Here is a 24,496-nt window from a genome sequence, read left to right on the forward strand (position 1 = left end):
AGTAGCAGCGGCACTGGCAGCAGCAGCACCATCTCCTTTACTCTGGTGCACCTCCAGCACTGCGGTAGGAGTGGCACTATCTCTCCACGCTGTTGCACCACTGATACTGCAGCTACCCCTCCCCCCATACTGGGCACCCCCCTCTGTCCTTCACAGCAAAAGAAGTGAGGGCAGAGCTCAAGAGGCTACGCCCTGGAAAAGCAGCTAGCCCAGATGGTGTGTGTCCAAGGTGACTCAAGAACTGTGCAGCTTAACAGCCTCCAGTAGATCTTGTTCCAATTCCCAAAGTATGGCACCTGGTTGGAATGACTGACTACAGACCAGTGGCTCTAACATCATATATTATGAAGACACTGGAGCAGCTGCTTTTCTGTCATCTGAGGCCACAGGTTGAACATGCTTGAGACCCCCTACAGTTTGCTTATCAGGAACACACTGGAGTGGATGATGCAGTCCTTTACGAGCTCCACTGGGCTCACTCTCACCTGGATGGGTCAGGTGGTTACGTGAGGATTATGTTCTTTGACTTTTCAAGCACATTCAACACCATCCGACCCCAACACACTCGGAGACAAACTGGAGGAGATTGGGGTGGATCCCTCCCTTACTGCCTGGATCTCAGACTACCTGATGGGACGACCACAGGTTTTCAGGCTGGAGAACACTGTCTCTGGGACAGTTGTGAGCAGCGCTGGGGCTCAATAGGGGACTGTTCTGTCCCCATTCCTGTTTACACTGTACAAGGCTCGACAGTGCGAGTGTTTCACTCGCATTCGCGACTAAAAATAGGTGTGTGCGAACTGTAAAAAATATTTAGGGGCACATGTGCGCATAAAAAAATCAGCCGAAGCAGCCTATATTTTTGTCAATAAAAAAAAATATGATAATCTAACCGCAAATGTTGGAGGAACTCCAGCCACCTTCCCTCTTCCCTCTTCCCCATGTGACACGGTTAAGAACCACACCGCCCGCAGAAGCGCCGCGAATAGCCTCAAAGCGCTGAGAAGTGAAGTCAGTTTCCTTTCGGCGCCCATGTTAACCGATTGTGTCATCCACACCGGCCGTGCTGCGCAGCTCCGCCACCAGCCCTGCAGTGATGATTTTGGCGTCTGGTCTATTTTCTGCGCAAGCCGCGAGCGAATGTGTCAAGCTGGGTAGTTACCCATGATAGAAAAACAGCCCCAAATGTGACAGAGACAACAGTTGGGAGCAGAACCGCTTGGCGACCAGTGTGGAGAAAGGCGCATCTGATGTGAACGGAAGTGCTCTGGCTCGCGGGAGAATTTCGGTGCGCTGCGCTGCGCTTCGCAGGCAGGGCAGGCCCTGGCGTTATGGGCGGTTTTCCAAGCCACTGTCGGCAGGGTGGAAATAAGTCAAAGTGTGGAGGAGACGGACCGGGAAAAGCGGCGGACCACTGGGGAGGCCTGCTCCATTCTCCTCGCAGTTAGGGACTGTTCGCCACGGTACCGCTGCTGGGCAGGGTGGAAATAAGTCCTGCAGAGTTTCAGAGGACCTGGAGAATGTTTTAGGATAGTAATAACATCAGTGTTTCCGCTACATTCATTTAAATTATTGCCGCCGCTGCTGCTCCTTCAAAACATTTTTGCAAATGCACCACCACTCTGAGACATCTGTGCACTTGCACAGCGCAGCAGTGAGGAGAGCAGCGGTGAAGGGAGTGGGGAGTGGGGGAAGGCTCCTATTTAGGGATGCACCAAATATATTCGGCCGAATATTGCAAAAAAACACACATTCGGTATTCGGTGGAATAAGTGAAAAGCAAGGCCGAATAATAGCGGCATGTTTTGATAACGCAATCAAACAGCGTGCGGTGACGGACAGAGTAAAATGTCGGCAACGTGGCGATAAACAGTAATGGCGAATCCCGCCGGTTGTGGGTTGAACAGGGGTCACAGACACGGACAGGAGTACGTATTCCTGTCAAATACAGCGGTGCATTATAACGGCTTACCAGCGAAGAAGTCCGGCTCCAGGTGAATAACTTGTTGTCATGACTGCCCAAAAGTACCTGAACATTGATCATTGATCATCATCATTGATGTATTGTAGAAGAGTGATTTATCTTTTTATAAATGACAAAAGGCACATCTGCCTCATTTTTGCTGTGGTATAGTGATACTACTCAGAACCATGATACTTTCACTGGTATTGTACCATGTGTCCCAATTGAGGATGCCCCAACACAGAACATTATATAAGATAATCATATTGCAAAGATAATATAAGACAACATTAAAAACAAAATTAAATTGCAATACTTTTTCAAAACTTGATGATTTGACCTTTCTGAACATTTTGTATACAAATTCATTCAATTTTTTTTTTTTTCATTTACAAGCAAAATTATTTAAAATTCATTAAATAATTTTGCTTGTAAATGTCTATTTGCATCATGTTTATTACAGAAAACACATTATTTGATCAATTTACATTGTGCCCCTAAAGTTCTTTGTGCGCTCCTTACTTTTTCAACTTAGGAGCACATGTGCTCCTTGGGAAAAAAGTTAGCGTCAAGCCCTGCTGTAGACAACAGACTTTAGATACTAGTCTGTGTCCTGCCATGTCCAGAAATACTCTGATGACACAGCTATTGTGGCGTGTATCAGGGACTGGCAGGACGTAGAAAACAGGGAATTGGTGAGGGCCTTCACTGACTGGAGTGAGAAGAGCTGCCTTCTTTTAAATACCTCCTGGACAATGGTGATGGTTGTGGACCTGTGCAGGTCTAAGTCCTCCTCCTAGGGTGACCAGACGTCCCGCGTTGTGCGGGACTGCACAGCATTTCTGTCTCTTTTCACGGGTCACGCAAATTGAGACCATGTCCCACATGATTGGTTGTCACCCGCGCTTGCATTCCCCCCCAGCCAATGAGAGGAAGCTGCATGCAGCGGCCGGCCCACGTGGGCTCTGTGTGTTTAAGTGCTAAGGCTCACCGTTGTATGCTTTACAGGTGATCTGTAGTTTATGTTCATGGTTTATCCTCCATTTTACATGAATTCTCCTGTAAATCAACTACACAGGCTAAATAAACTGTTGATTAATATTTTCAGGAAAAAAGAAAAACAAGAGAACAGCTTTCATTAAAGATCAGTCCGATACAGTCAGGACTTCACATCTGTAGGCTACAGATGTTACTATAAGAATCCTCACATCCCACTGACCACAAGTCTCTGTGTTGCCACCAAACTTCACATGATTCATATTAGTCCTGCCCTAAACACAATCTCATTACCATATTTCCTTATAATCATAGCGCCACCTAGTGTCGAAAGGAAGTACTTCTTATCAAGCACTTATCTTTGGATTCACCTGAAATTTCAGCACTGTGGTCTATATTTGATGTTCACAAACGTGACATATCATTAGTGTCTATGCACACTGCAGAGAGTTTATTTTTGATGTCTCGCAATGAAACAGGAACTTGCTATAAATTTGGAGTAAATGGTCCGTTGTCCACCAAACTTGACATGATTCATATTTGTCCCACCCTGAACACATTTATATGACAATATTCTGTGATAGTCAAAGCGCCACCTAGTGGTGAAAGGAAGTACTTCTTACCAGACACTTATCTTTGGATTCACCTGAAATTTCAGTGCTGTGGTCTATATTTGATGTACACAAACGGGACATACCATTAGTGTCTATGCGCGCTGCAGAGGGTTTACTTTTGATGTCTCACCATGAAACAGGAAATTGCTATAAATTTGGAGTAAATGGTCCGTTGTCCACCAAACTTGACATAATTCATATTTGTCCCGCCCTGAACACATTTATATGACAATATTCCGTGATAGTCAAAGCGCCACCTAGTGGTGAAAGGAAGTACTTCTTACCAGATACTTATCTTTGGATTCACCTGAAATTTCAGTGCTGTGGTCTATATTTGATGTACACAAACGTGACATATCATTAGTGTCTATGCGTGCTGCAGAGGGTTTACATTTGATGTCTCGCCATGAAACAGGAAATTGCTATAAATTTGGAGTAAATGGTCCGTTGTCCACCAAACTTGACATGATTCATATTTGTCCCACTCTGAACACATTTATATGACAATATTCCTGATAGTCATAGCGCCACCTAGTGGTGAAAGGAAGTACTTCTTTCCTGACACTTATCTTTGGATTCACCTGAAATTTCAGTGCTGTGGTCTATATTTGATGTACACAAACGTGACATATCATTATTGTGTATGCGCGCTGCAGAGGGTTTATTTTTGATGTCTCACCATGAAACAGGAAATTGCTATAAATTTGGAGTAAATGGTCCGTTGTCCACCAAACTTGACATGATTCATATTTGTCCCACTCTGAACACATTTATATGACAATATTCCGTGATAGTCATAGCGCCACCTAGTGATGAAAGGAAGTACTTCTTTCCTGACACTTATCTTTGGATTCACCTGAAATTTCAGTGCTGTGGTGTGTATTTGATGTACACAAACATGACATATCATTAGTGTGTATGCGTGCTGCAGAGGGTTTAATTTTGATGTCTCGCCATGAAACAGGAAATTGCTATATTTTTGCCGTAAATGTTCTGATCTCCATCAAACTTCAGATGATTCATATTAGTCCTACCCTGAAAACATTTATATGACCATATTTCCTGATACTCATAGTGCTATCTAGTGGTTACAGGAAGTAGGTCTCAAACACTTATTAGGGATGGGTCACGATTTTCAAATTTCGAATAGTCGTTTTATTTTTGAAAAATCGATTTTTTTAATGCGACTTTTACTATTCGCCGTCTTATTTCTCCCCCTATATTTGACATGCAATTCAGCTCCTAACCGCACAAGGGCAGTCTAGGATTGCTACAGCGGTGTGAGATGGGCTCCCAGCTAGTTTGATACTCTTCTACAAACAGGAGAAACACGCAGAGACTACTACTCCGTGAGGAATGTCCGCAGTCATTCGGGCTTTCATAGTCGAGCGCATTTCCATGTTGTAGTTTCCTGTAAAAATGTCCGTGAAAAATCCCCGCGATGTGAAAAATACATGCCGAGCAGTCACCGGTGTGCGCGCACAGGGCTTGTGGAGTCTGCGCGTACCTCCACGGAGTCCGTTCCGCCCGAGTATGTTCGGGCCTTTAAAGATGAATGGATCTCTGTGGGCATGGCTCTGGGGGGCGATTATTGGAAAAATTGTCGAATAGTTGCCACGATTTTCGAATAGTGTTTTTGCTTGTGTTGCCCATCCCTAACACTTATCTTTTGATTTATCTTAAAGTTAAATGCTGTGGTGTATATTTGATGTATAAAAACATGATGTATAATTACTGCGCTCTCCAACTCCCTCTAGTGGAAAGAGGAAGTGATACAAAATGTGAAATATGTCATTTCAGCACTGTATCAGGGATATGCCCCCCCCAGTTGCGTGAAGGTGCGAGGGCCCGTTCATCGCTGCTTGCAGCTTTAATTATTATTATTTTTTTTATTATTATTAGGGCCCGAGCAACGACGAAGTCGTCCGTAGGACCCTATTGTAGTCGCGCTGTTTATTATTAGGGCCTGAGCACCTGGCGGTGCGAGGACCCTATTGCAAGGATTGCAAATGCAAGGATTTTTAGGGCCCGAGCAACAACGAAGTCGTCCAAGGACCCTATTGAAATTGTGCTGTTTATTATTATAATTATTAGGGCCCGAGCACCGAAACGGTGCGAGGACCCTATTGTATTCCTTAGGATTATTTTTTTATTTATTTTTTTTCTGCATCTTTGATTGCATTTTTGGGGGCTTTGCCATATTCAAAAACTCACCAAATTTGACATGCACATTCGTCTTGGCGAAAATTTAGGTGTACGCAAAATCTCAACGATGCCAGTCGCAAAATGGCGAAATGGCGCCCCCTAGAAAATTTCAATCGGCTCCCACCGGCAGCCCATTTTACCAAATCCCCCGAAATTCGGAGGTGTCGTGTATCATCCCAAGACACACGAAAATGCGCAGTTGGACTTTTTTCAAAAACCAACAGGAAGTCAGCCATTTTGATTTGAATATTCTGATTTTGGCAATTTGCAAGTGTTCTCTCTGAGCTATCTCCTCCTACATGGTTCATTGGATCGGCTTCAAATTTGGACTGCTGCAACTAGACCACTTGATGATTAAAAGTTATTAAAAGATTGCGTGTATCTCGTAAGGCGTTACCATGGCGGTGCGGCGAAGTTTGATGTCTCGCCATGAAAAACGAAAGTGCTATAACTTGGCGTACTTGGTCGAATCTTCCTGAAACTTCACATGGTTGTAACTGGCCCTGCCTTGATCATATGATATGAGTTTCATAAGGGGCGTGGCCTAACGGTTTGGCCACGCCCTTTAAACAGCAGCCCGCTTTCACCGACATGAACAAAATTCGCACACACATGTATCACACCCAGACGCACAAAAAAGTCTCTTGGACCCATAGGCTAAACCCAACAGGAAGTCAGCCATTTTGAATTGAATATTCTGATTTTGGCGATTTGCAAGTGTTCTCTCTGAGCTATCTCCTCCTACATGGTTCATTGGATCGGCTTCAAATTTGGCATGCTGCAACTAGACCATTTGATGATTAAAAGTTATTAAAAGATTGCGCGTATCTCGTAAGGCGTTACCATGGCGGCGCGGCGAAGTTTGATGCCTCGCCATGAAAAACGAAAGTGCTATAACTTGGGCGTGATAGGTCCGATCGGCACCAAACTTGCTGGGTATGATCGTAGTCCCGCCTTCAACACGGCAACATTAAAAAATTCCCTCTTTCTCAAAACGCCCCCTGCTGGTGACAGGAAATGACAAGTTTTAGACTTTGAAGTGCTACTTCCCACATACTTTGTCCAATCAGCTTCAAATTTCACAGGATTACTCTGTGACATGTCTGGATAACATCTACATGCAAATCAGCCCGGCCATTGAGACACAGAGAATTTCGATTATTTGCAATTACACAGGAAGTTGTTGTAACTTACACATGCTTACTCCAATAGACCTAAGATTTCAAATGACCACTTGGCTCGTGTCTAGAGGACAACTAGGTGTTAATCAAGATTCACACTCACTGCGCTACCTACTGGCGAATGGGGGATCTGTTTTGTCGCAGCGAATTTTGATTATTTAACATTACAGCCTTGAGTTAGAATGAAACAAATATAATATAAATATTAAACAACCAACCAACACCAAAACATGCCTTTGAGTTTTGTTTGTCAGCTGCATAGATTTCATTCCTCCTAGGAGATCAAATACATGACGATGATTATGATCTTTGTCTGTCCTTCACACAACACATTGTTGTAACATTACAAAAGCTTCACTGTGCCTTCACCTGCTGAGGAAACTCAGCCTTTTGCAGCAGTAAGGGAAATTTTAAATTTACCATAAATCACAGATTGAATCCATACTGTCCCTCAATATCGTATCCTATTATATCTTCATCACCATGACAGTAAAGGCAACACTCCAAAAAAAAAACAAAAAAACAAAACCATGCCCATGAAATACTCAACAAACCCTAAACACCTCATTCTGGACTGATCAGGAAATCCTCCCCAACCTCTTGTTATTATTATTATTATTATTAGTAGTAGTAGTAGTAATAGTATTCCTCCAAATGAATTGCCTTTTGGGAGGCATAACATACCCAAAACTCATGAAACTTTGCACACGCCTCAGAACTGGTGAAAAATTTGATATTTTAAGGGTCTCGTGTGTGGTTCCAAAAATGGCTCAGTAGCCCCTACAAAAGTTTGAGGAAACAGCCCCTGAAGCTAGTTTAACCTACATATATGAAACTCGGCAGGCTTATATAACGCCCAGAGACGTACAAAAAAGCCTCTTGCAGGCATGCTCCAAACCCAACAGGAAGTCCGCCATTTTCAATTTACTTGTGCCACTTTTGTGCATTTTTGCCCATTTCCAGGGCTTGTAAATTAACGAACTTGTCCTACAGATTTAATCAGATTGGCTCCAAACTTGGTGTATGTAAGCATGACTATGTTGTGACCAAAAGTTATTACAGGATTTGCCCAATGTTGAATGGCGCGCCTGCTGCCAAGCGTTGAATCTTGAGGTCTCGCCATGAGAAACGAAATTGCTGTAGCTTTGGCATAAATGGTCCTGTCTCCACCAAACTTCACATGATTCATATTAGTCCCGCCCTGAACACATTTTCATTACCATATTGCCTGATACTCATAGACCCACCTAGTGGCGACAAGTAGGTCTCATCAACCACTTATCTTTCGATTTATTTTAAAGTTACATGCTGTGGTGTATATTTGATGTTCACAAACATGATTTATAATTAGTGCGCTCTCCACCTCCCTCTAGTGGAAAGAGGAAGTGATACAAAATGTGAAATGTGTCATTCCAGTACTGTATCAAGGATATACAGAGTCACTCCTGCATGCGATATCTAACTTTGACAGAAATGAACTGACGCGTCAGAAGGCGTCCTGCCAGCCCCCCCGAGTTGCATGAAGGTGCGAGGGCCCGTTCATCGCTGCTTGCAGCTTTAATTATTATTATTATTATTATTATTTACCCGAATTCGTGCCCCAATTTCGTCCCTTTCCCAAATTTGAAAATGCTTCTAACTTTCCACATTCGTCCGGCCACATCCGAAATTTGATATTTTTGGGCGGTTGCACATGGTTGGCGCGAAATGCCGAAATAGCGCCCCCTACAAATTTTCAATATACCCTCCCCATTGGGGTTAGTTTGTCGTAGGCAAATGAAATTTGGTACACACATGTATCATACCGAGACGCACAAAAAAGTCTATTAATGTCATGGTAAAATCCCAACAGGAAGTTGGCCATTTTGTTTTGAATTTTGTTGTTACAGCGATTTCCACAACTTAAATTTGAACGAACAACTCCTAGGGATTTCATCTGATCAACTTCAAAGTTGGTACAGATCATCCTGACAACATGCTGATCAAAAGTTATTAAAAGCTTTTCTCTAATTCAAGGGGCGTGGCCGCTAGGGCGTGACAAATTTTGGCAACTTTTCGTTTTCTTGCCATCGAATTTCGAACGGCTCTCCCGCCCATGATGGTTCCGCCCCGAACGCCCCAATATGTTAATATCCCACCTTACTCATAGCGCCCCCTGGTGGTAACAGGAAGTGACCAGTTTTTACTTTAACATGTACTGATGCCACAAACTTGACCGCATCAACTTCATTCCACTTCTAATGCATGCAGAACAAGTTGGTGAAGCTACCTTATGAAGGCTGTGAAACTACGTCTAATGGTGTCCATGTGGCGGCGTGGCAACTATCGATCCCTCGACACTAAATACTTTTGGCTTTTTGATGGCTTCAACGACCTCGTCTCCTCATGAAAATTGATACACAGGTCAAGAATAGCGAGCTCTTGCATCTGATAGGGGTGTTGCCCATGGGGGGGGGGGACAAAATGCCTCTGTAGCACCCCCTTGAAATTTTCAAAAACCCCTCCCCATAGGTTTTTTTTTTTTTTTTTTGGAGTAGGAAGATGAAAATTGGTACATATGTGTAAGTTGCCCAGATGCACATAAAAGTTGCTGGCACCATTGGTCTACTCCAAACAGGAAGTCGGCCATTTTGATTTTGACTTGTCATTTTGGTGTGATTTCCACGTTGTATTTTAACGAACTAGTCCTAGGGATTTCATCCTGTCGACTTCAGATTTTTTAGATATCATCCAGAGACCATGCTGATCAAAAGTTATTAAAAGCTTTTCTCTATGTCAAGGAACGTGGCCGCTGTGGCGCCACCCTCGCCACCAAATACATTTGGCTTTTTGATGGCTTCAGCAACCTCATATCCTCATGAAAATTGATACACAGGTCAAGAATGACGACCTCTTACATCTAATAGGGGTGTTGCCCATGGGGGGGACAAAATGCCTCTATAGTACCCCTTGAAATTTTCAAAAACCCCTCTCCATAGGGTTTTTTTTTTTTGGAGTAGGAAGATGAAAATTGGTACATATGTGTAAGTTGCCCAGATGCACAAAAAAGTCTCTGCCAATGGTCTACTCCAAACAGGAAGTCGCCCATTTTGATTTAAACGTTTGGCGGTGATTTTGTGATTTCCATACCTTCTATTTTAATGAACTCCTCCTACAGATTTTGTCCATTCAACTTCAGATTTGGTACAAATCATCCTGAGACCATGCTGATCAAAAGTTATTAAAAGCTTTTCTGTATGTCAAGGGGCGTGGCCGCTATGGTGTTGCCATATTTGATGCATCGCCATGCATATTCGAGCAATTCTCTCTCCCACATACTTCATCCAAACTGCTTCAAAATTTCTGTATATGACAAGAGCCCTGCCCTGCACGCCTCCTATTCTCATACTCTAACTCATAGCGCCCCCTTGTGGAAACAGGAAATGCCATATTTTTAGATTGATAGACACCAACACCATGGTAACTGACCCAGAGTTTAAGTTAGCTCTCAGTCTGGAACAGACAACCCAGAGTTTCCCTCATCTCAGGGTTAACTTACTTTGAGTTTTCACATAACTGCTTCAGTTATGCGTGCCGCTGCATGTTTTTGTGTGCACATTTGGTAAGATTAATTCACTGATGTTTTGCAGCAGCAGAATAAGTGTAAAAAATGTTGGAAGGATTTGACCCATGTTTTCTTTCCATACAGGGGACATTCTGACAGAGTTCTATAAGCTGTGTTGTAGGAAGGAGACTACAGAAGAGATTCTGGGAAGAGGATTGGCTGCAGAGGAGGGCAAAGGTCAGGTTACTGGCTGCACTGTTTAACACAGAAATGGGTGGAGTTGTTTCTCACTGTGATGTCACTATTATAACCATAGTCTAAAGAATGGAGCCTAGGTCTCTTTTACTGGGGTTTGTAAAATGTTTGCATGGAGTGTCCTATTACTCATCTCCTCAACTCTGTTGCTTCGGAGATACAATATACAAATACATCATTTTTACACTAAATATTAGTTGCTTAGTGTGATTATTAATGTTTTGTTTTTTTTCTGCAGAAAATAGTGACATCAGCTCTGCTTTATCGAAGCTGACGGAGCCAGCAACAGCAGTGCCAATCTCCAAACTGTCTGTCTCCAGTATGGTGCACAGTGCTCGAAAGCACATCCGACGCCACCAGCGCATTGATGAGTGCCCACTCAACACTGATATTCTCAATTCCATCCTTCTCGTAAGCATCATTCATCCTGAATTATTAATATGAATATTGTCTGGGAAAACAGATATATACATATACGTATATAAATATAGATGCGTACATGATAGCAGAAATTACAGCTAGGGGTGTGCGATATGGACAAAAAATAATATCTCGATATTTTGGGGGATTTTGACGATAACGATAATTAGATGATATTCTTTAAAATATGTGTTTTTAACAGCCTGAGTTATAGCTCATTAATTGTTTCTCATGGATGATATTAATGGACACAGTGTTTTAAAGGAAAAGTGTGCAAAACATTTCTTGCTGCTGTTTTACCTGCTCGCTCTGTTTGACTCTGGTGACGGCCTTTTGTAGCGTCAATTCCGGGTCCATTTGCAACTGTTCAGATAGGCGTTTGTCCCGCAGACTCACCACAAGCCTGTCCCTCACCATCTTATCATGTAGAGCCCCGTAACCGCAGTGCTCCGCCAGGCAGTGCAGCGCCGTAATGAAACTGTCGGCTGTCTCGTCCGTTTCTTGATGCCGCTGATTAAACTTTGCTCTCTCAAAGATCACATTCCTGCAATTCTCTTCTGCTTGCGTCTCCAATCCAGAAGCAATGCGGAATCTGTTGAAGCGTTTAATCCATTTAGGCCAGTCTTCAGCCTTGAAGGTGAACTTTTCCGGCGGGGAGACTTGAAACTGTGCCATGTTGCTGCTTCGTTCAGCTAACTGTGGCTAGGCTAGGTAGCTCCATAGATGGCAAAGACTGCGAACTTTTCCAACCTAAAACTAGACACTTTTGCATGTCGCTATATGCAGACTAAGTCACTAGTACTGTCACTCGCGTCTGACTTTACTTCTGACACCATGTTCAGTTATTTATTGGTATAACCGCAAACCATTCATGAGCCACACAGGCTTCAGGTACTTGAGCAACCCTTTAATTGTTCCCCTGCAACACAATACAGCATCACCTTAATTCCCACCTGACAGGCTGGGACCTATCACTACAGTTGACCCACGTCTTCCGAAGCTGCTGGAGCATCCGTGGGCGGTGTTGCCATGTTGTCTCGCTAATGCTTGTTTAGCAGCAGGCTAACCTGCTGGGAATGTGCCAATGAGAGATCATGTGACCTCCTTGGTGTACTGCGGCGTCCTGCTGCACGCAAGTTACGTAAATGTTGTTCAGTGAATGTGTGGGGTTTCAACCTGGTTTCAACGTGTGTTTTCAGCGTACTCGAGGACGTAAATTTGAACATCGTTAAAACAACAATGACAATATTATCATTAACGATATATATTTCACCCACCAGATTAGATGTGCTTGAAAAACAAGTCACAACATTAGCTGAAATTCCAGCTGAGTTTTAAATGGAAGAAAGTATATAAACAAACATAGGCGAGTGTGTTTGAGACCATGGGGTGTGTTTGGAAGTACTCTCTCCAAAGGCCAGAGCGCACTCTGGCACAAACTGCACTCTGGGAGCAGCAGAGCATACTCTGGGCACTGACTGCTTGGTGCTCTGCTAATCCGTCTCTGCAGAGTGAATTTAATGAACTAACTGGTTCGTTTACTTGTAGAAATAGCAGGCTAAGCGAATGACTCCAGGCATCCCTCTCCTCAGCAACACTTTCTGGCTCTTCCTGGGGGATGCTAAGGCATTCCCAGGCCGGATGAGATATATAATTCCTCCAGCATGTTCTGGGTCTGCCCTGGGGCCTTGTACCAGTTGGAGTTGCCCTGAAAAACTCTTAATGGGAGGTGCCCAAGAGGCATCCTGATCAAATGCTGAACCACCTCAACTGGCCCCTTTTAACATGAAGGATCAGTGGCTCTACACCAAACTCCCTCCAGGTGTCTGAGCTCCTCATCCTGTCTCTAAGGCTGAGCCCAGCCACCCTACAGAGGAAAGTCATTTCAGCCGCTTGTATCTGCAGTCTTATTCTTTCAGTCACTACCCAAAGCTCATGACAGAAGTTGAGGGTTGAAAGATATGTGGACCAGTAAATTGAAAGCTTTGCCTTCTAGCTCAGCGTCCTCTTCACCACGACAGTCTGATGTAGCACCTGCATCACAAACCCATCTCGCTCTACAGTTTATTCTCACTCCTGAACAGTTCCTCGAGATACTTGAACTCCTTTGCTGGGGGCAGTAAACAATTACGGCTGTAATTGTTTACTGTGGCCTTGTGCCTATGACCGAATCACAGCCGTGATGATATACAGTACAACATCACTCCCTCTCGTGTGACATTGCTTAAATATACCTACAACATATTGTACCACAATAGCCATAATTATTATTGTAATATTATTACTTAAATTAATGTTGTTGTACGCTGTTGTCATAACTGTCTGTCCTGCATCTCTCTCTCTCTCTCTCTCTCTCTCTCTCTCTCTCTCTCTCTCTCTCTCTATGTATCATTTTGCCATACGGATTACTGTTAATTTATCGTGTTTATCTGTTCTGTACGACATCTATTGCATGTCTGTCCGTCCTGGAAGAGGGATCCTCCTCAGTTGCTCTTCCTGAGGTTTCTACCATTTTTTTCCCCGTTAAATGTATTTTTGGGGAGCTTTTCCTTATCCGCTGTAAGGGTCCAAAGGACAGAGGGATGTCGTGTGCTGTAAAGCCCTCTGAGGCAAATTGTTATTTGTGATATTGGACTTTATAAATAAAATTCATTGATTGATTGAAGTTGACCTCTAGCTGGCTTCAGATACAGGTCTTATAAAAGGTGGAGGAACTGCTTTAGCAGGAGATGTGTCTGGCATAGCAGCCAAAAAAAGAAACCCAGCTGAGTACATGCTACATGCTATGTATTGCATGTATCTGTATATTTTTCCTGTAAGATACAAACGTGATTGCATTGAAATTAATTTCGCTTGTGGTAAAATAAAGATATCATTAATGCTAAATGCCCATTTATCAGAAAGACTGGATTAGGCTGGTTTTGATCAATATTCAATTTGAACTGGTTTTATGTAAATGTACAATTGAATTGCACTTTTATATTGAAATGTTTGTGGGGTTTTTTCTTGCATGTCTCAGTATCTCTTCCCAGATGCTGCTGTGGAGAAGTCATCGGAGAACAGCAAGAATAAAAGTGCACAGTCAGAAGCCAGTGGGAAATCCAAGCAAGACAAAAACTCTGACGATGTATGTTTGCCACTAAACCACTCCCACACTGTGAAAAATTAACTGGGGGGGGTGGGGGGGGGGGGGGGGGGCAGACAGGTGACATCTAAGGTTTAAATCAGGTCAGGTTTTTTAGGTTCATAGGTGCATGTTTTGAATAAGGAATCGTAACATCCACCTTAAAGGGACAGTGCACCCATTATCTACTCACCCATATGCTGAGGGAGGCTCTGGTGAAGTCTTAGAATCCTCACACTTACGGAGATCCGAGGGAGAAGTGGGTAGCAGCACAACTGCACACCTAATGGCTGACAGCAACCCAGATTAAAATGTCCAGGAACACAGAATTGAAACCATAAAATATCTCCATACTGCTCGTCCGTAGTGAGCCAAGTGTCCTGAAGCCCCAACATAAAAAGTTGTTTGGAAAAACGTCATTTGAACTCTGTTTTTAGCCTCATTGTAGCCTGTAGCTCTTACTACCTCTGTGTACACTGCGCTGAAGTGTGTGTGCTTGCGCGAGACCATGAGACATGGGCACCGCGTTCATGTGTGTTCACATGCTTTCGCTGGTCTCACGCGCAAGCGTGCACACGTGAGCACGGTCCACAGAGAGGCATTTAGAGCTACAGGCTACAATGAGGCTAAAAACAGAGTTCAAATGATGTTTTTCCAAACAGCTTTTCATGTCAGGGCTTCAGGACACTTGGATCACTACAGACGAGCAGTATGGAGATATTTTCTGATATCAATTATGTGTTCTTGGACGTTTGAATCTGGGTTGCTGTCAGCCATTAGGTGTGCAGTTGTGCTGCTACCCACTTCTCCCTCGGATCTCTGTAAGTGTGAGGATTCTAAGACTTCACCAGAGCCTCCCTCGGCATATGGGTGAGTAGGTAATGGCTGAATTTTCATTTTTGGGTGCACTATCCTTTTAAAGCACTGCACAACCATGAAAAGAACTACACTCATTTCAGAGCCATTACAACGCTCAATAATTTCACAAAACAATGACACTTAAATGGCAGTAACAAGATATTGTGCAAACTTTGGGTGGCATAGTGGTGCAGTGGTTAGCACTGTCACCTCACAGCAAGAGGGTACCGAGTTTGAATTGGCCGGCTGGCCAGAGTCCTTTTGTGTGGAGTTTGCATGTTCTCCCCGTATCAGTGTATGTTTTGTTTATTTGTTTATTTGTTTATTTGAATGGGACAGTGCACATTGATGAACATGTTAAAACATGTAAAGATGCCGGATTGTAGCTTGACGCTAATTTCCATCCGTAGTCCCATTAACATAAAAACAAATTAAGACAGTACAACATTTAAGACAGTACAACATGATACAGGTTCTCTTGCTTCCTCCCACAATCCAAAGATTAACTGGGGACTTTAAAGTGGCTGTGAGTGTGAATGGTTGTCTGGACTGTGATAGTCTGGTGACCTGTTCAGGGTGTATCCACCTCTCGCCCAGTGTTAGCTGGGATAGGCTCCAGTCCCCCCACGACCCATTACCAGGATAAGCGGTTGTGGATTTTGAATGAATGTGCAGACCTTTGGGGATTTATCAATATAATAAGCATTACATTTAGTTCACTATTTTAGTCATGATTTTGGTGTATCACAAAAGGGAAAGGTGATTAGGAGGTCCCAGGAGATAATACCCCCCACAGTAATGTGGTGTCAGGATGCCACTGAGCATTCACTTCTGATAGCTACATTCCTTGTGGTCAGTCAATGTGAGCTAAAAGTTAGCTTTTTGAAAGTATTTCTTCACATTTGATTCCTGATCTGAATCTAACATGGCATAGGCTAATATATGTTCATTTATTGTCCCCCCCTGCTCTCCGTTCCCCTTGTTCAGAACCTTTTCCTCCAGTTGAAGTCGGCACCCACTGACAGTCTGACATACCGGCTGGCACTGTGTGCATGTCTAGTCAACTACAACCATGGCGGGCTGCGTGCTGTTGCTCACCTCTGGCAGGAGTTTGTCCTAGAGTTGCGCTATCGCTGGGAAAACAACTACCTCATCTATGGGTGGGTACAACACACTCACAACACACTCAGGCTGCTCTTATGTCCAGACCACACTGCCTGCATGAGAGCATGTGTGCGTTGTGAAACCTCTTGCTTTTTATTTCTGTGCCCATGTTAACAGCCACACTGTCACATGGCCAATTTTTCCTAGGATGGTAAAGGCATGGCCTTCCCTACTCTCCCTCTGACTGGCTTGTACTCAGTGCCTTCGTTGGTTGGATTGGTTGGGTTTAGGCGTGAGGACTGAGATTGGTTTGGGTCAGGGTAAGCCAATCAGAGGCAGAGTAGGGTGGGTCGTGCTTAAAGGGATAGTGCACCCAAAATGCACCAATTATCTACTCACCCATATGCCGATGGAGGCTCAGGTGAAGTTTTAGAGTCCTCACAATGCTTGCAGAGATCCAAGGGGAGAGGAGGTAGCAACAAAACTCCATCTAATGGAGGCTCAGGGCGCCCCAGATTCAAACATCCAAAAACACATAATTGAAACCACAAAATATCTCCATACTGCTCATCCATAATGATCTAAGTGTCCTGTCTCGCACGCAAGCGCGCACACTTGAACGCGGTGCCCAGAGAGGCAGTTAGAGCTACAGGCTACAATGAGGCTAAAAACAGAGTTCAAATGACGTTTTTCCAAACAACTTTTTATGTTGGGGCTTCAGGACACTTGGATCACTACGGAAGAGCAGTATGGAGATATTTTGTGGTTTCAACTATGTGTTTTTGGACGTTTGAATCTGGGGCGCCCTAAGCCTCCATCCTCTCCCCTTGGATCTCCGCAAGTGTGTTGTGAGGACTCTAAGAGTTCACCTGAGCCTCCATCGGCATATGGGTGAGTAGATAATGGGTGAATTTTCATTTTTGGGTGCACTATTCCTTTAAGCCATCCTTGGGGGAAAAAAATAAAAAAAACTCGAGTGAATAGTGCGGCCTGGCTGCACCTCATCTAGAGACTCAGAGTGTCACCCATTTTTTCCACATGACACATGATTTGCACCAAAAATAAAGAGTGAGATTCAACTGTTGATAGTCTTTGACATCATACCAGGACCATTACACCTGTATCTGTAGAATATGTCACAGACATTAAGAAATATATGTAGTTTTAACTCAACACTTCCTGTTGTCATTTTGAATTAAAATGTGTCACATTAATTGTGGCTTTTATACGAGGCAAACTCGGTGTAGAAAGACAGGGCTGGCAGGCAGCAGCTCCACAGCAGCAATGTTGACTGTGTGGTCATATGCTCACAAGCTGCATTAGTTCAGCGAGGCAGCCATCACACATAGGTAGAGGTAAGCAGTGTGGCCTGGGGTTAAGCCTTGTTTGGAATGGACTACAGGCACACCACCACACATACGTTTTAACATTTTGAGATGAGATTTGCTAAAATAACAGCCACAAACACCTTATACCTTGTCTTCTTTTACCATAAGAAAAGTGGTAATTTTTGTAATGTTAGCTCATCTTGATCCTCTTGACTGTCATGTAGATTTCATTCCAACATTTCATCACCACTTATTTTGAGTATTCTAACACATTAATAAAACACAGAAATCTAAGTGTAAATACATCTAAGATGCACACCATATGCAGAGTCATTATTGATGCAAATGTAGTTGCTCAGTCTGTCCAAACGGTCATGTTCACTCATCCCTGCCTTCTTTTCTTCATGTTTCCTAAACTGCAGACTGGTTAGTGGACCTCCGGATCTTCGCTGTTGTCTTCTGCATCAGAAGCTCCAGGTAGCCATTTATACAGAATGCATAGTGTGTTTTCAGCTATAAATAGTTGGGACACTGTATAAAAAAAAAAAATGCGATGATTTACAAAATTTTATTGATTTATATTTAATTTAATATGGTACAAAGACAAGATATTTGATGTTCAAACTGATAAACCTAGTTGTTTTTTGTAAAATATATACTGATTTTGAAAATGTCTGAATAACATTGTAAGTAACACTAATGCCTGAATGACAACAAGCCATCAGTTAAACATAGTGATGAAGACAGCGATGTGAAGTATACCATCTTTGAAAAGGCCTTTATGTTCCCTGCATAGATGCTGAACTGCTGCATTGAGAGGAAGAGGGCCAGAGATGAAGCTCGCAAGGTGCTGGAAAGCAAAGAGAGAGAAGGTAGGGTGTCCGGTGGCTGCCAGAATGACCGCCCTGTATCAGAGTCTGCAACAGCAACAAGGGAGATGTCGCCGGGAAAATCCTGGGACTCATGGAGCGACAGTGAAGATGAGTTCTTTGAGTGCCTCAGTGACCAGGGGGAGATAGAGGCTCCGCATCCTGAGGCAGATAAGGATAGCAGTAAAAGTAAAGCAGAGGGTCGGCTACACCCCTGTAACAACATGACTCTACTCAACTCTACAGAGCCTCTCTACGTTCCTATCACACAGGTCAGGATTTGTCTCTTTCTGTCTCTGTCACTCACTCATTAACACACAGACACACACAAACACACACACACACACACATATTTTTATCAAGTCTTTGCTTTAAATAAATATGGATCACTTATTTATGAACACAGATTTAATATGTAGAACTCAGTAGCACTAATTATGTCTGTGTTATATCAATATTACTACCATATTACTGTTCTTTATTCCAAATATGATATGTATTGACAGAAAAATGCCCTGAAGTAATGCCATATAAGTGTTAATATTGGGTTAGGGCTATAAATAGAAGATAAGAAGTTAAAAGAAGTAAGATGACCTGTTTGTGATATGTTACATTTCTTAATAAATCATAGGATTAGATTAGACTTCAACTTGCTTTTTTTGTTCAGTATTTCACAGTTAGAAATGTTCCCTTTAAGGCCATGCAACACTGCTGTAATTACACACTCTTGATACATTTCTGAGAACTCTGACATGATGTTTTTATGCTTCTGCACTGGTGACAGCTGTTGCCGGAGGCATTATGTTTTCGGGTTGTCTGTCCGTACATAAGTCCATCCCATCCTTGTGAACATGAAACCCCATAATGCCTCGAGGGAATTTCTTCAAATTTGGCACAATGTCCACTTGGACTCAACAATGAACTGATTAGTTTTTGGTGGTCCAAGGTCACGGTCACTGTGACCTAGTCTGTCTCATTCTCTGTGATATCTCAAGAACATTGTGAGGAGATTTCTTTAAATTTGACAAAAATGTCCACTTGGACTGAAGAATTATCTGATTAGAATTTCGTGGTTGAAGGTCAAAGGTCAAGATTATTGGGACCTCACAAAATATGGTTTTAGCCATAACTCAAGAATTCATATGCTAATTATGACAAAACCTCGCACAAATGTCTAATAGGATACAATAATGAAGTGATGACATTTTCTATCTAAAAGTTCAAAGGTCAACTTCACTGTGACATCATAATGTTCTGCATGAAACACTTTTCTGGCCGTTATTCCACATCATATCTCAGTAACAGAGGGGAAGACATTTGGTCAGATACTGGTAATTGGTGACACTAATCTTGGGTGTCTACCTTGAAACTGGAGATTGTAAAGATCTTCTGGGCTGCCAGGATGACAATGGTTGTGATGCATCCATGTTCTCACAGACATGGATGTAAACTGTAAGAGAAACTTGACTGGTGCACAGAGGCATACAACTGCGGGGCAATAATTCAATTCTTTTTTTATTTTTTATTCACTGCCTTTAATTTGGGGCTGAAAAATTAAACCAATGTAGTCTGACACTGTGATGTAATAAAACACATTTTTCAATTCCCAGAAGCTTTGATATTTTTTTAATGCTACATGATCTAACCAGCTAGAGGAAAATCACCTGGATAAGTTGGCTTGATGTGTACACATGCTTCCTCTATGTTCCACATGGCATATGTGAACCAGAGTAGATGAAGAAAACAACTTTTAAAATGCCACGGAACTTGCAAACTTTGATGCTGCCTTTGTCCTGCATCCCGCTCTGTCTCTGTCTCTCTAAGGCCCCGTTTATACGACAACGATTTCAACTGAAAATAGTAAATTTTAGTTGTGTTTTGGCAGATAGCGGCGTTTTGGGTGCCTGAAAATGCAACGTTTTGAAAACGGGTTCCAGAGTGCAACTTTTTGGAAACGGCAGCGTCTCCGTTGTCATGTAAACTTGCAATATGCAGTTCCTCTGAAAACGGAGACTTTTCACACATGCACATTACGTTTCCAGTCACTAGGCATCCCGACCATCACAACAACAATGCCGAGCTCTGTTTGTGCTGCTCACCCTGTTGATTTGAAGTGAAGTGTAGATCTGTTACTGTAGCAACTCCACCTCGTTGTCCATCCAAACAAAGTTATCTGTGCATGCTTTCACCATTTTGTCTTCTTTGTTTTGGTGTGTAATCACTGCGTTGTAGAGGAAGGCGCAGGCGCATGGCGTCATGCCGTGGTGTTGCTTTGCAAATTTACACTGCCACCCATTGGCCTGGCGTGTATACTACAGCATTCCCAGTAGATTTTGCGGCTCCGTGTGAACGGGGATTGTTCCAATAACGTCGTCACATAAACGCAGAAGTTTTTTTTTTTTTTAAACGCAGAGGACAGACTATTCCATTTATAGAGAAACCATTGTCGTCTAAACAGGGCCTCAGTCTCTCTCTGTCTCACTTTCTTTCTCTGCCTGTCCCTCTCTTTATGTATCATTTTGTCATATCGATTACCGTGAATTTGTTATGTTGATCTGTTCTGTACACACAACATCTATTGCACGTTTGTCTGTCTTGGAAGAGGGATCCCTCCTCAGTACCTCTTCCAGAGGTTTCTACCATTTGTTTTCCCTGTTAAAAGTTTTTTTTTTTTTGTGGAGTTTTTCCCTTATCTGCTGTGAGGGTCCGAGGACAGAGGGGTGTTGTATGCTGTATAGCCCTCTGGGGGAAATTGTGAGTTGTGGTATTGGGCTTTATAAGTAAAATTGAAATTGAAATTGAAATGCTCACAGTGCTGTGTAGTAGCCAGGGGTAGATTCCACAGTGTTGTCTCCGAACCTAACTGGCATGCTGTGTATTGGTCAACGTTTGGGATTCAACATGGTTCAACAATTATTTGAACCTTGCTATATGCAACATTGTGGAGAATAAATATAAGGCCACACACAGCTATATTGTACTTTATATTTCATTATTTATAATCCAGTGAATCTGTTACGTGTGTTAATGTGAGGTTTGAAAACTTTTCATCAAGTCACATTATTAAATTAGTTGGAATTTTTTGTTCAAACCATAAATGAACAGAAACTCCTGTGCAAATGAGGCAAGTCTTTCAGTGAATGGAAATGCTTTGATGCTGCTGTGTGTCTGTGTTTGGTTTTTAGGAGCCTGCTCCCATGACAGAGGATCTGTTAGAGGAGCAGTCAGAAGTACTGGCCAAACTAGGCACATCAGCTGAAGGTACCCACCTTCGTGCCAGGATGCAGAGCGCCTGTCTGCTCTCCGACATGGAGTCCTTCAAGGTGAATAGGCAGACATCCACATATTCAATCTGTACTTGTACATTTACTATCCACCTGTGTGTCCTGCACAGTCCATTTATTTTTACACTACATTGCATAAAAACAAGTTGTCCATTAATCATTGGGTTCAATTGCCAGCTTCTCCTGTCCTCATGTTCAAGTGCCCATAAAGGGATACCTGCCCATTTTCAATCAGCTTTGTATCATAGCAAAGTTGATAGAGTGTGGGTATAAACCATGGTAAACTTCCTGTTTTCTTACCAGCTCTTTTCCAAGCGAAACTCAACCAGATCATGTGTTCAGCATCATTCAGCACTGACTCTGGGACTGTTGCCCCAACTACAGATTGTATTTCCACTTTCTCGTTTGCCCACCACCACAGGCACTGAGTGTAGAAGCAGATTGAGAGACAGAGTGGGCCGTTTTGCCGGCAAGCTGCGAGTGTTTAGACACACGGAGCCGGACTGGTGAGTTGATCCGAGGTGCCCAATTTTCCGCCTTGTAGGGTAAACATATTGGCGGAACCTTTTTGGTTTAAAAAGAACGAGGCGCCCTTCCGCCACGAGAGGGGCTGTTGATTACTTGTGGGAGGAGCTGTTGATGACGCCGCACGTGCGACCCACTGGCGGTGGATAAACAGGAAACAGCTGATAGCAGGAATGAGCAGCTAATACTAGTAGCAAGAGGGTGTACGACATCAATTGCACATCTGTCCGATCCCTCCTCAGTTGCTCTTCCTCAGGTTTCTACCATTTTTTTCCTCTGTAAAAGTTCTTTTTTGCGGAGTTTTTCCTTATCCGCTGCGAGGGTCCAAAGGACAGAGGGATGTCATATGCTGTAAAGCCCTCTGAGGCAAATTGTGATTTGTGATATTGGGCCTTATAAATAAAATTGATTGATTGAAACGCAAACCTGACAGACACTGTAAAGATGAGCAACTGGGGAGACAAGGAATTGCGTGCCCTCCTTGCCCTTGCAAACGACAAGGCAATTAACTGTCAGATGACAGGGACGGTGAAGGATGGGCCGACTTACGAGAGAATCGCCGAAGGACTGACTAGCCGCGGCTTCCCTCCAACGTGACTGTTTACGTCACATGCTGAGCTACACGTCTGTCCCTTCCTTGCTCAGAGTTGCTCCAAGAATTTTCCTTAATAACTCCTAAGCAAAGACTCCTTGCAAGAATTTTTTTAGGCTAAGTTAGGAGCTCTCTGACAGTATTCTCAGAATGTTCATGAATACGGACAGATTTTTTTTATTTTGGATCAGTTACATTTGTATACAGATCGGAATAAGACTGGTTTCCTCTCTTTACACAGGCAGCCAACCCAGGTTGTGTTCTGGAGGACTTTGTGCGCTGGTACTCACCTAGAGATTACGTGGAAGAGGAGATGGTTGATGAGAAGGGTAACAAGGTGGTGAAAGGTGAGCTTAGTGCCAGGATGAAGATCCCAGGCAACATGTGGGTGGAGGCTTGGGAGGCAGCCAGAGTAACACCTGCACGCCGCCAGAGAAGACTTTTTGACGACACTAAGGAGGCCGAAAAGGTAATTTTCAGTACAGCTGCACAATACCCCTACTACTGACATAACTACATCTATGAAAGGCCTGTTTCATAAAGCATGCCAAGAAAATGGGGATTTAAAGTTCAAAACCTGACTTGAATGAACCTAATGAATTATGAACGAGTGAACCAAAACCGGACTTGAATGAACCTAACTTACTTACTCCTCTTTATCCCCTATGGGACATCAGGCTTCAATGAGCTCTTTCCATTGTGTTCAGTCCTTGGCAGCATTTTGCGCCTCTCCCCCATGTTCTGCACTAGGTGGTTTTAAGCCTCCCAGACTTTCTTAAGTCTTGTGGTATCCATTTTAAGGCATCTTTCATCTTTCATCAGAATCAGCTTTATTTGCCAAGTACGTGTGTAAATACAAGGAATTTGACTCTGATAGACTTGCTCTCAATGTACCAAAATTTAGAAGAAGTGGAATATACAGAAATATACAATATACAAAAAATATACAAATATACATCAAATATTAAAGAAATATACCATATACAAGGATGAAAGTGTGTGTTGTTTGTTGTTGTTTGTCCATTCTGTGGCTGATAGGGGTTCATCAGAGCCACAGCCTGGGGGAAGAAACTGTCTTTGTGATGGGTAGTTTTGGCGAACAGTGCTCTGTAGCGCCTACTGGAAGGGAGGAGTTTAAGCAGATTGTGTCTGGGGTGTGAGGTCTCTACAGCAGTGTTGGGTAAGGGTTACTTTAAAAGTAATCAAAGTACGTTACTGCATTACTTTTAAAAAAAGTAACCAGTTACTTTACTGCGTTACTCCCTGAGTAAAGTAACTCAAGCACTTTTAAAGTACTTTTGAGTATTCTACATTTCCTATTGGGCAATGGACCACAGGGCGCTAAGCCTACATTTTTTGTCTCCAAAATTAAAGTTATGGACCACTTGCCCACTGAGATCCAGTTCTCCCATCACAGCCGCTGCCGTAGACAACTGTATGACAACAACACCCCAGCATTTTTAATATTTCCTCTAGGAATGTTACCACACAGAGTAAAAGGGGGAAATGATGGTGTGAAACAGCAGAGGCACTTTGTCAACCCGCTGAGTTAACGTTACTGTCATTAGCATCAAGCTAGCAAACAATGGTACATCCTCACGGACATAAAGTAATAACATTAACAAATAGCGGCG

The 24,496-nt window shown here is 43.0% G+C and overlaps 1 protein-coding gene across 2 annotated transcripts in view; it reads left to right on the forward strand.

Moving 5' to 3' along the window:
- rab3gap1 (RAB3 GTPase activating protein subunit 1) overlaps window positions 1–24,496 on the forward strand; it is a 134,074-nt gene that overhangs the window by 88,020 nt on the left and 21,558 nt on the right. For both annotated transcript variants that reach the window (XM_049563869.1, XM_049563870.1), the window contains exons 12-19: window positions 10,648–10,740; window positions 10,997–11,169; window positions 14,198–14,305; window positions 16,148–16,320; window positions 18,015–18,069; window positions 18,389–18,733; window positions 21,647–21,784; window positions 23,104–23,331. In XM_049563869.1, the coding sequence (XP_049419826.1) occupies window positions 10,648–10,740; window positions 10,997–11,169; window positions 14,198–14,305; window positions 16,148–16,320; window positions 18,015–18,069; window positions 18,389–18,733; window positions 21,647–21,784; window positions 23,104–23,331 (1,313 nt within the window). The remainder of the gene's footprint in view (window positions 1–10,647; window positions 10,741–10,996; window positions 11,170–14,197; window positions 14,306–16,147; window positions 16,321–18,014; window positions 18,070–18,388; window positions 18,734–21,646; window positions 21,785–23,103; window positions 23,332–24,496) is intronic.

Source organism: Epinephelus fuscoguttatus, linkage group LG20, assembly GCF_011397635.1.
Source record: "Epinephelus fuscoguttatus linkage group LG20, E.fuscoguttatus.final_Chr_v1".
NCBI classification, from domain to species: Eukaryota; Metazoa; Chordata; class Actinopteri; order Perciformes; family Serranidae; genus Epinephelus; species Epinephelus fuscoguttatus.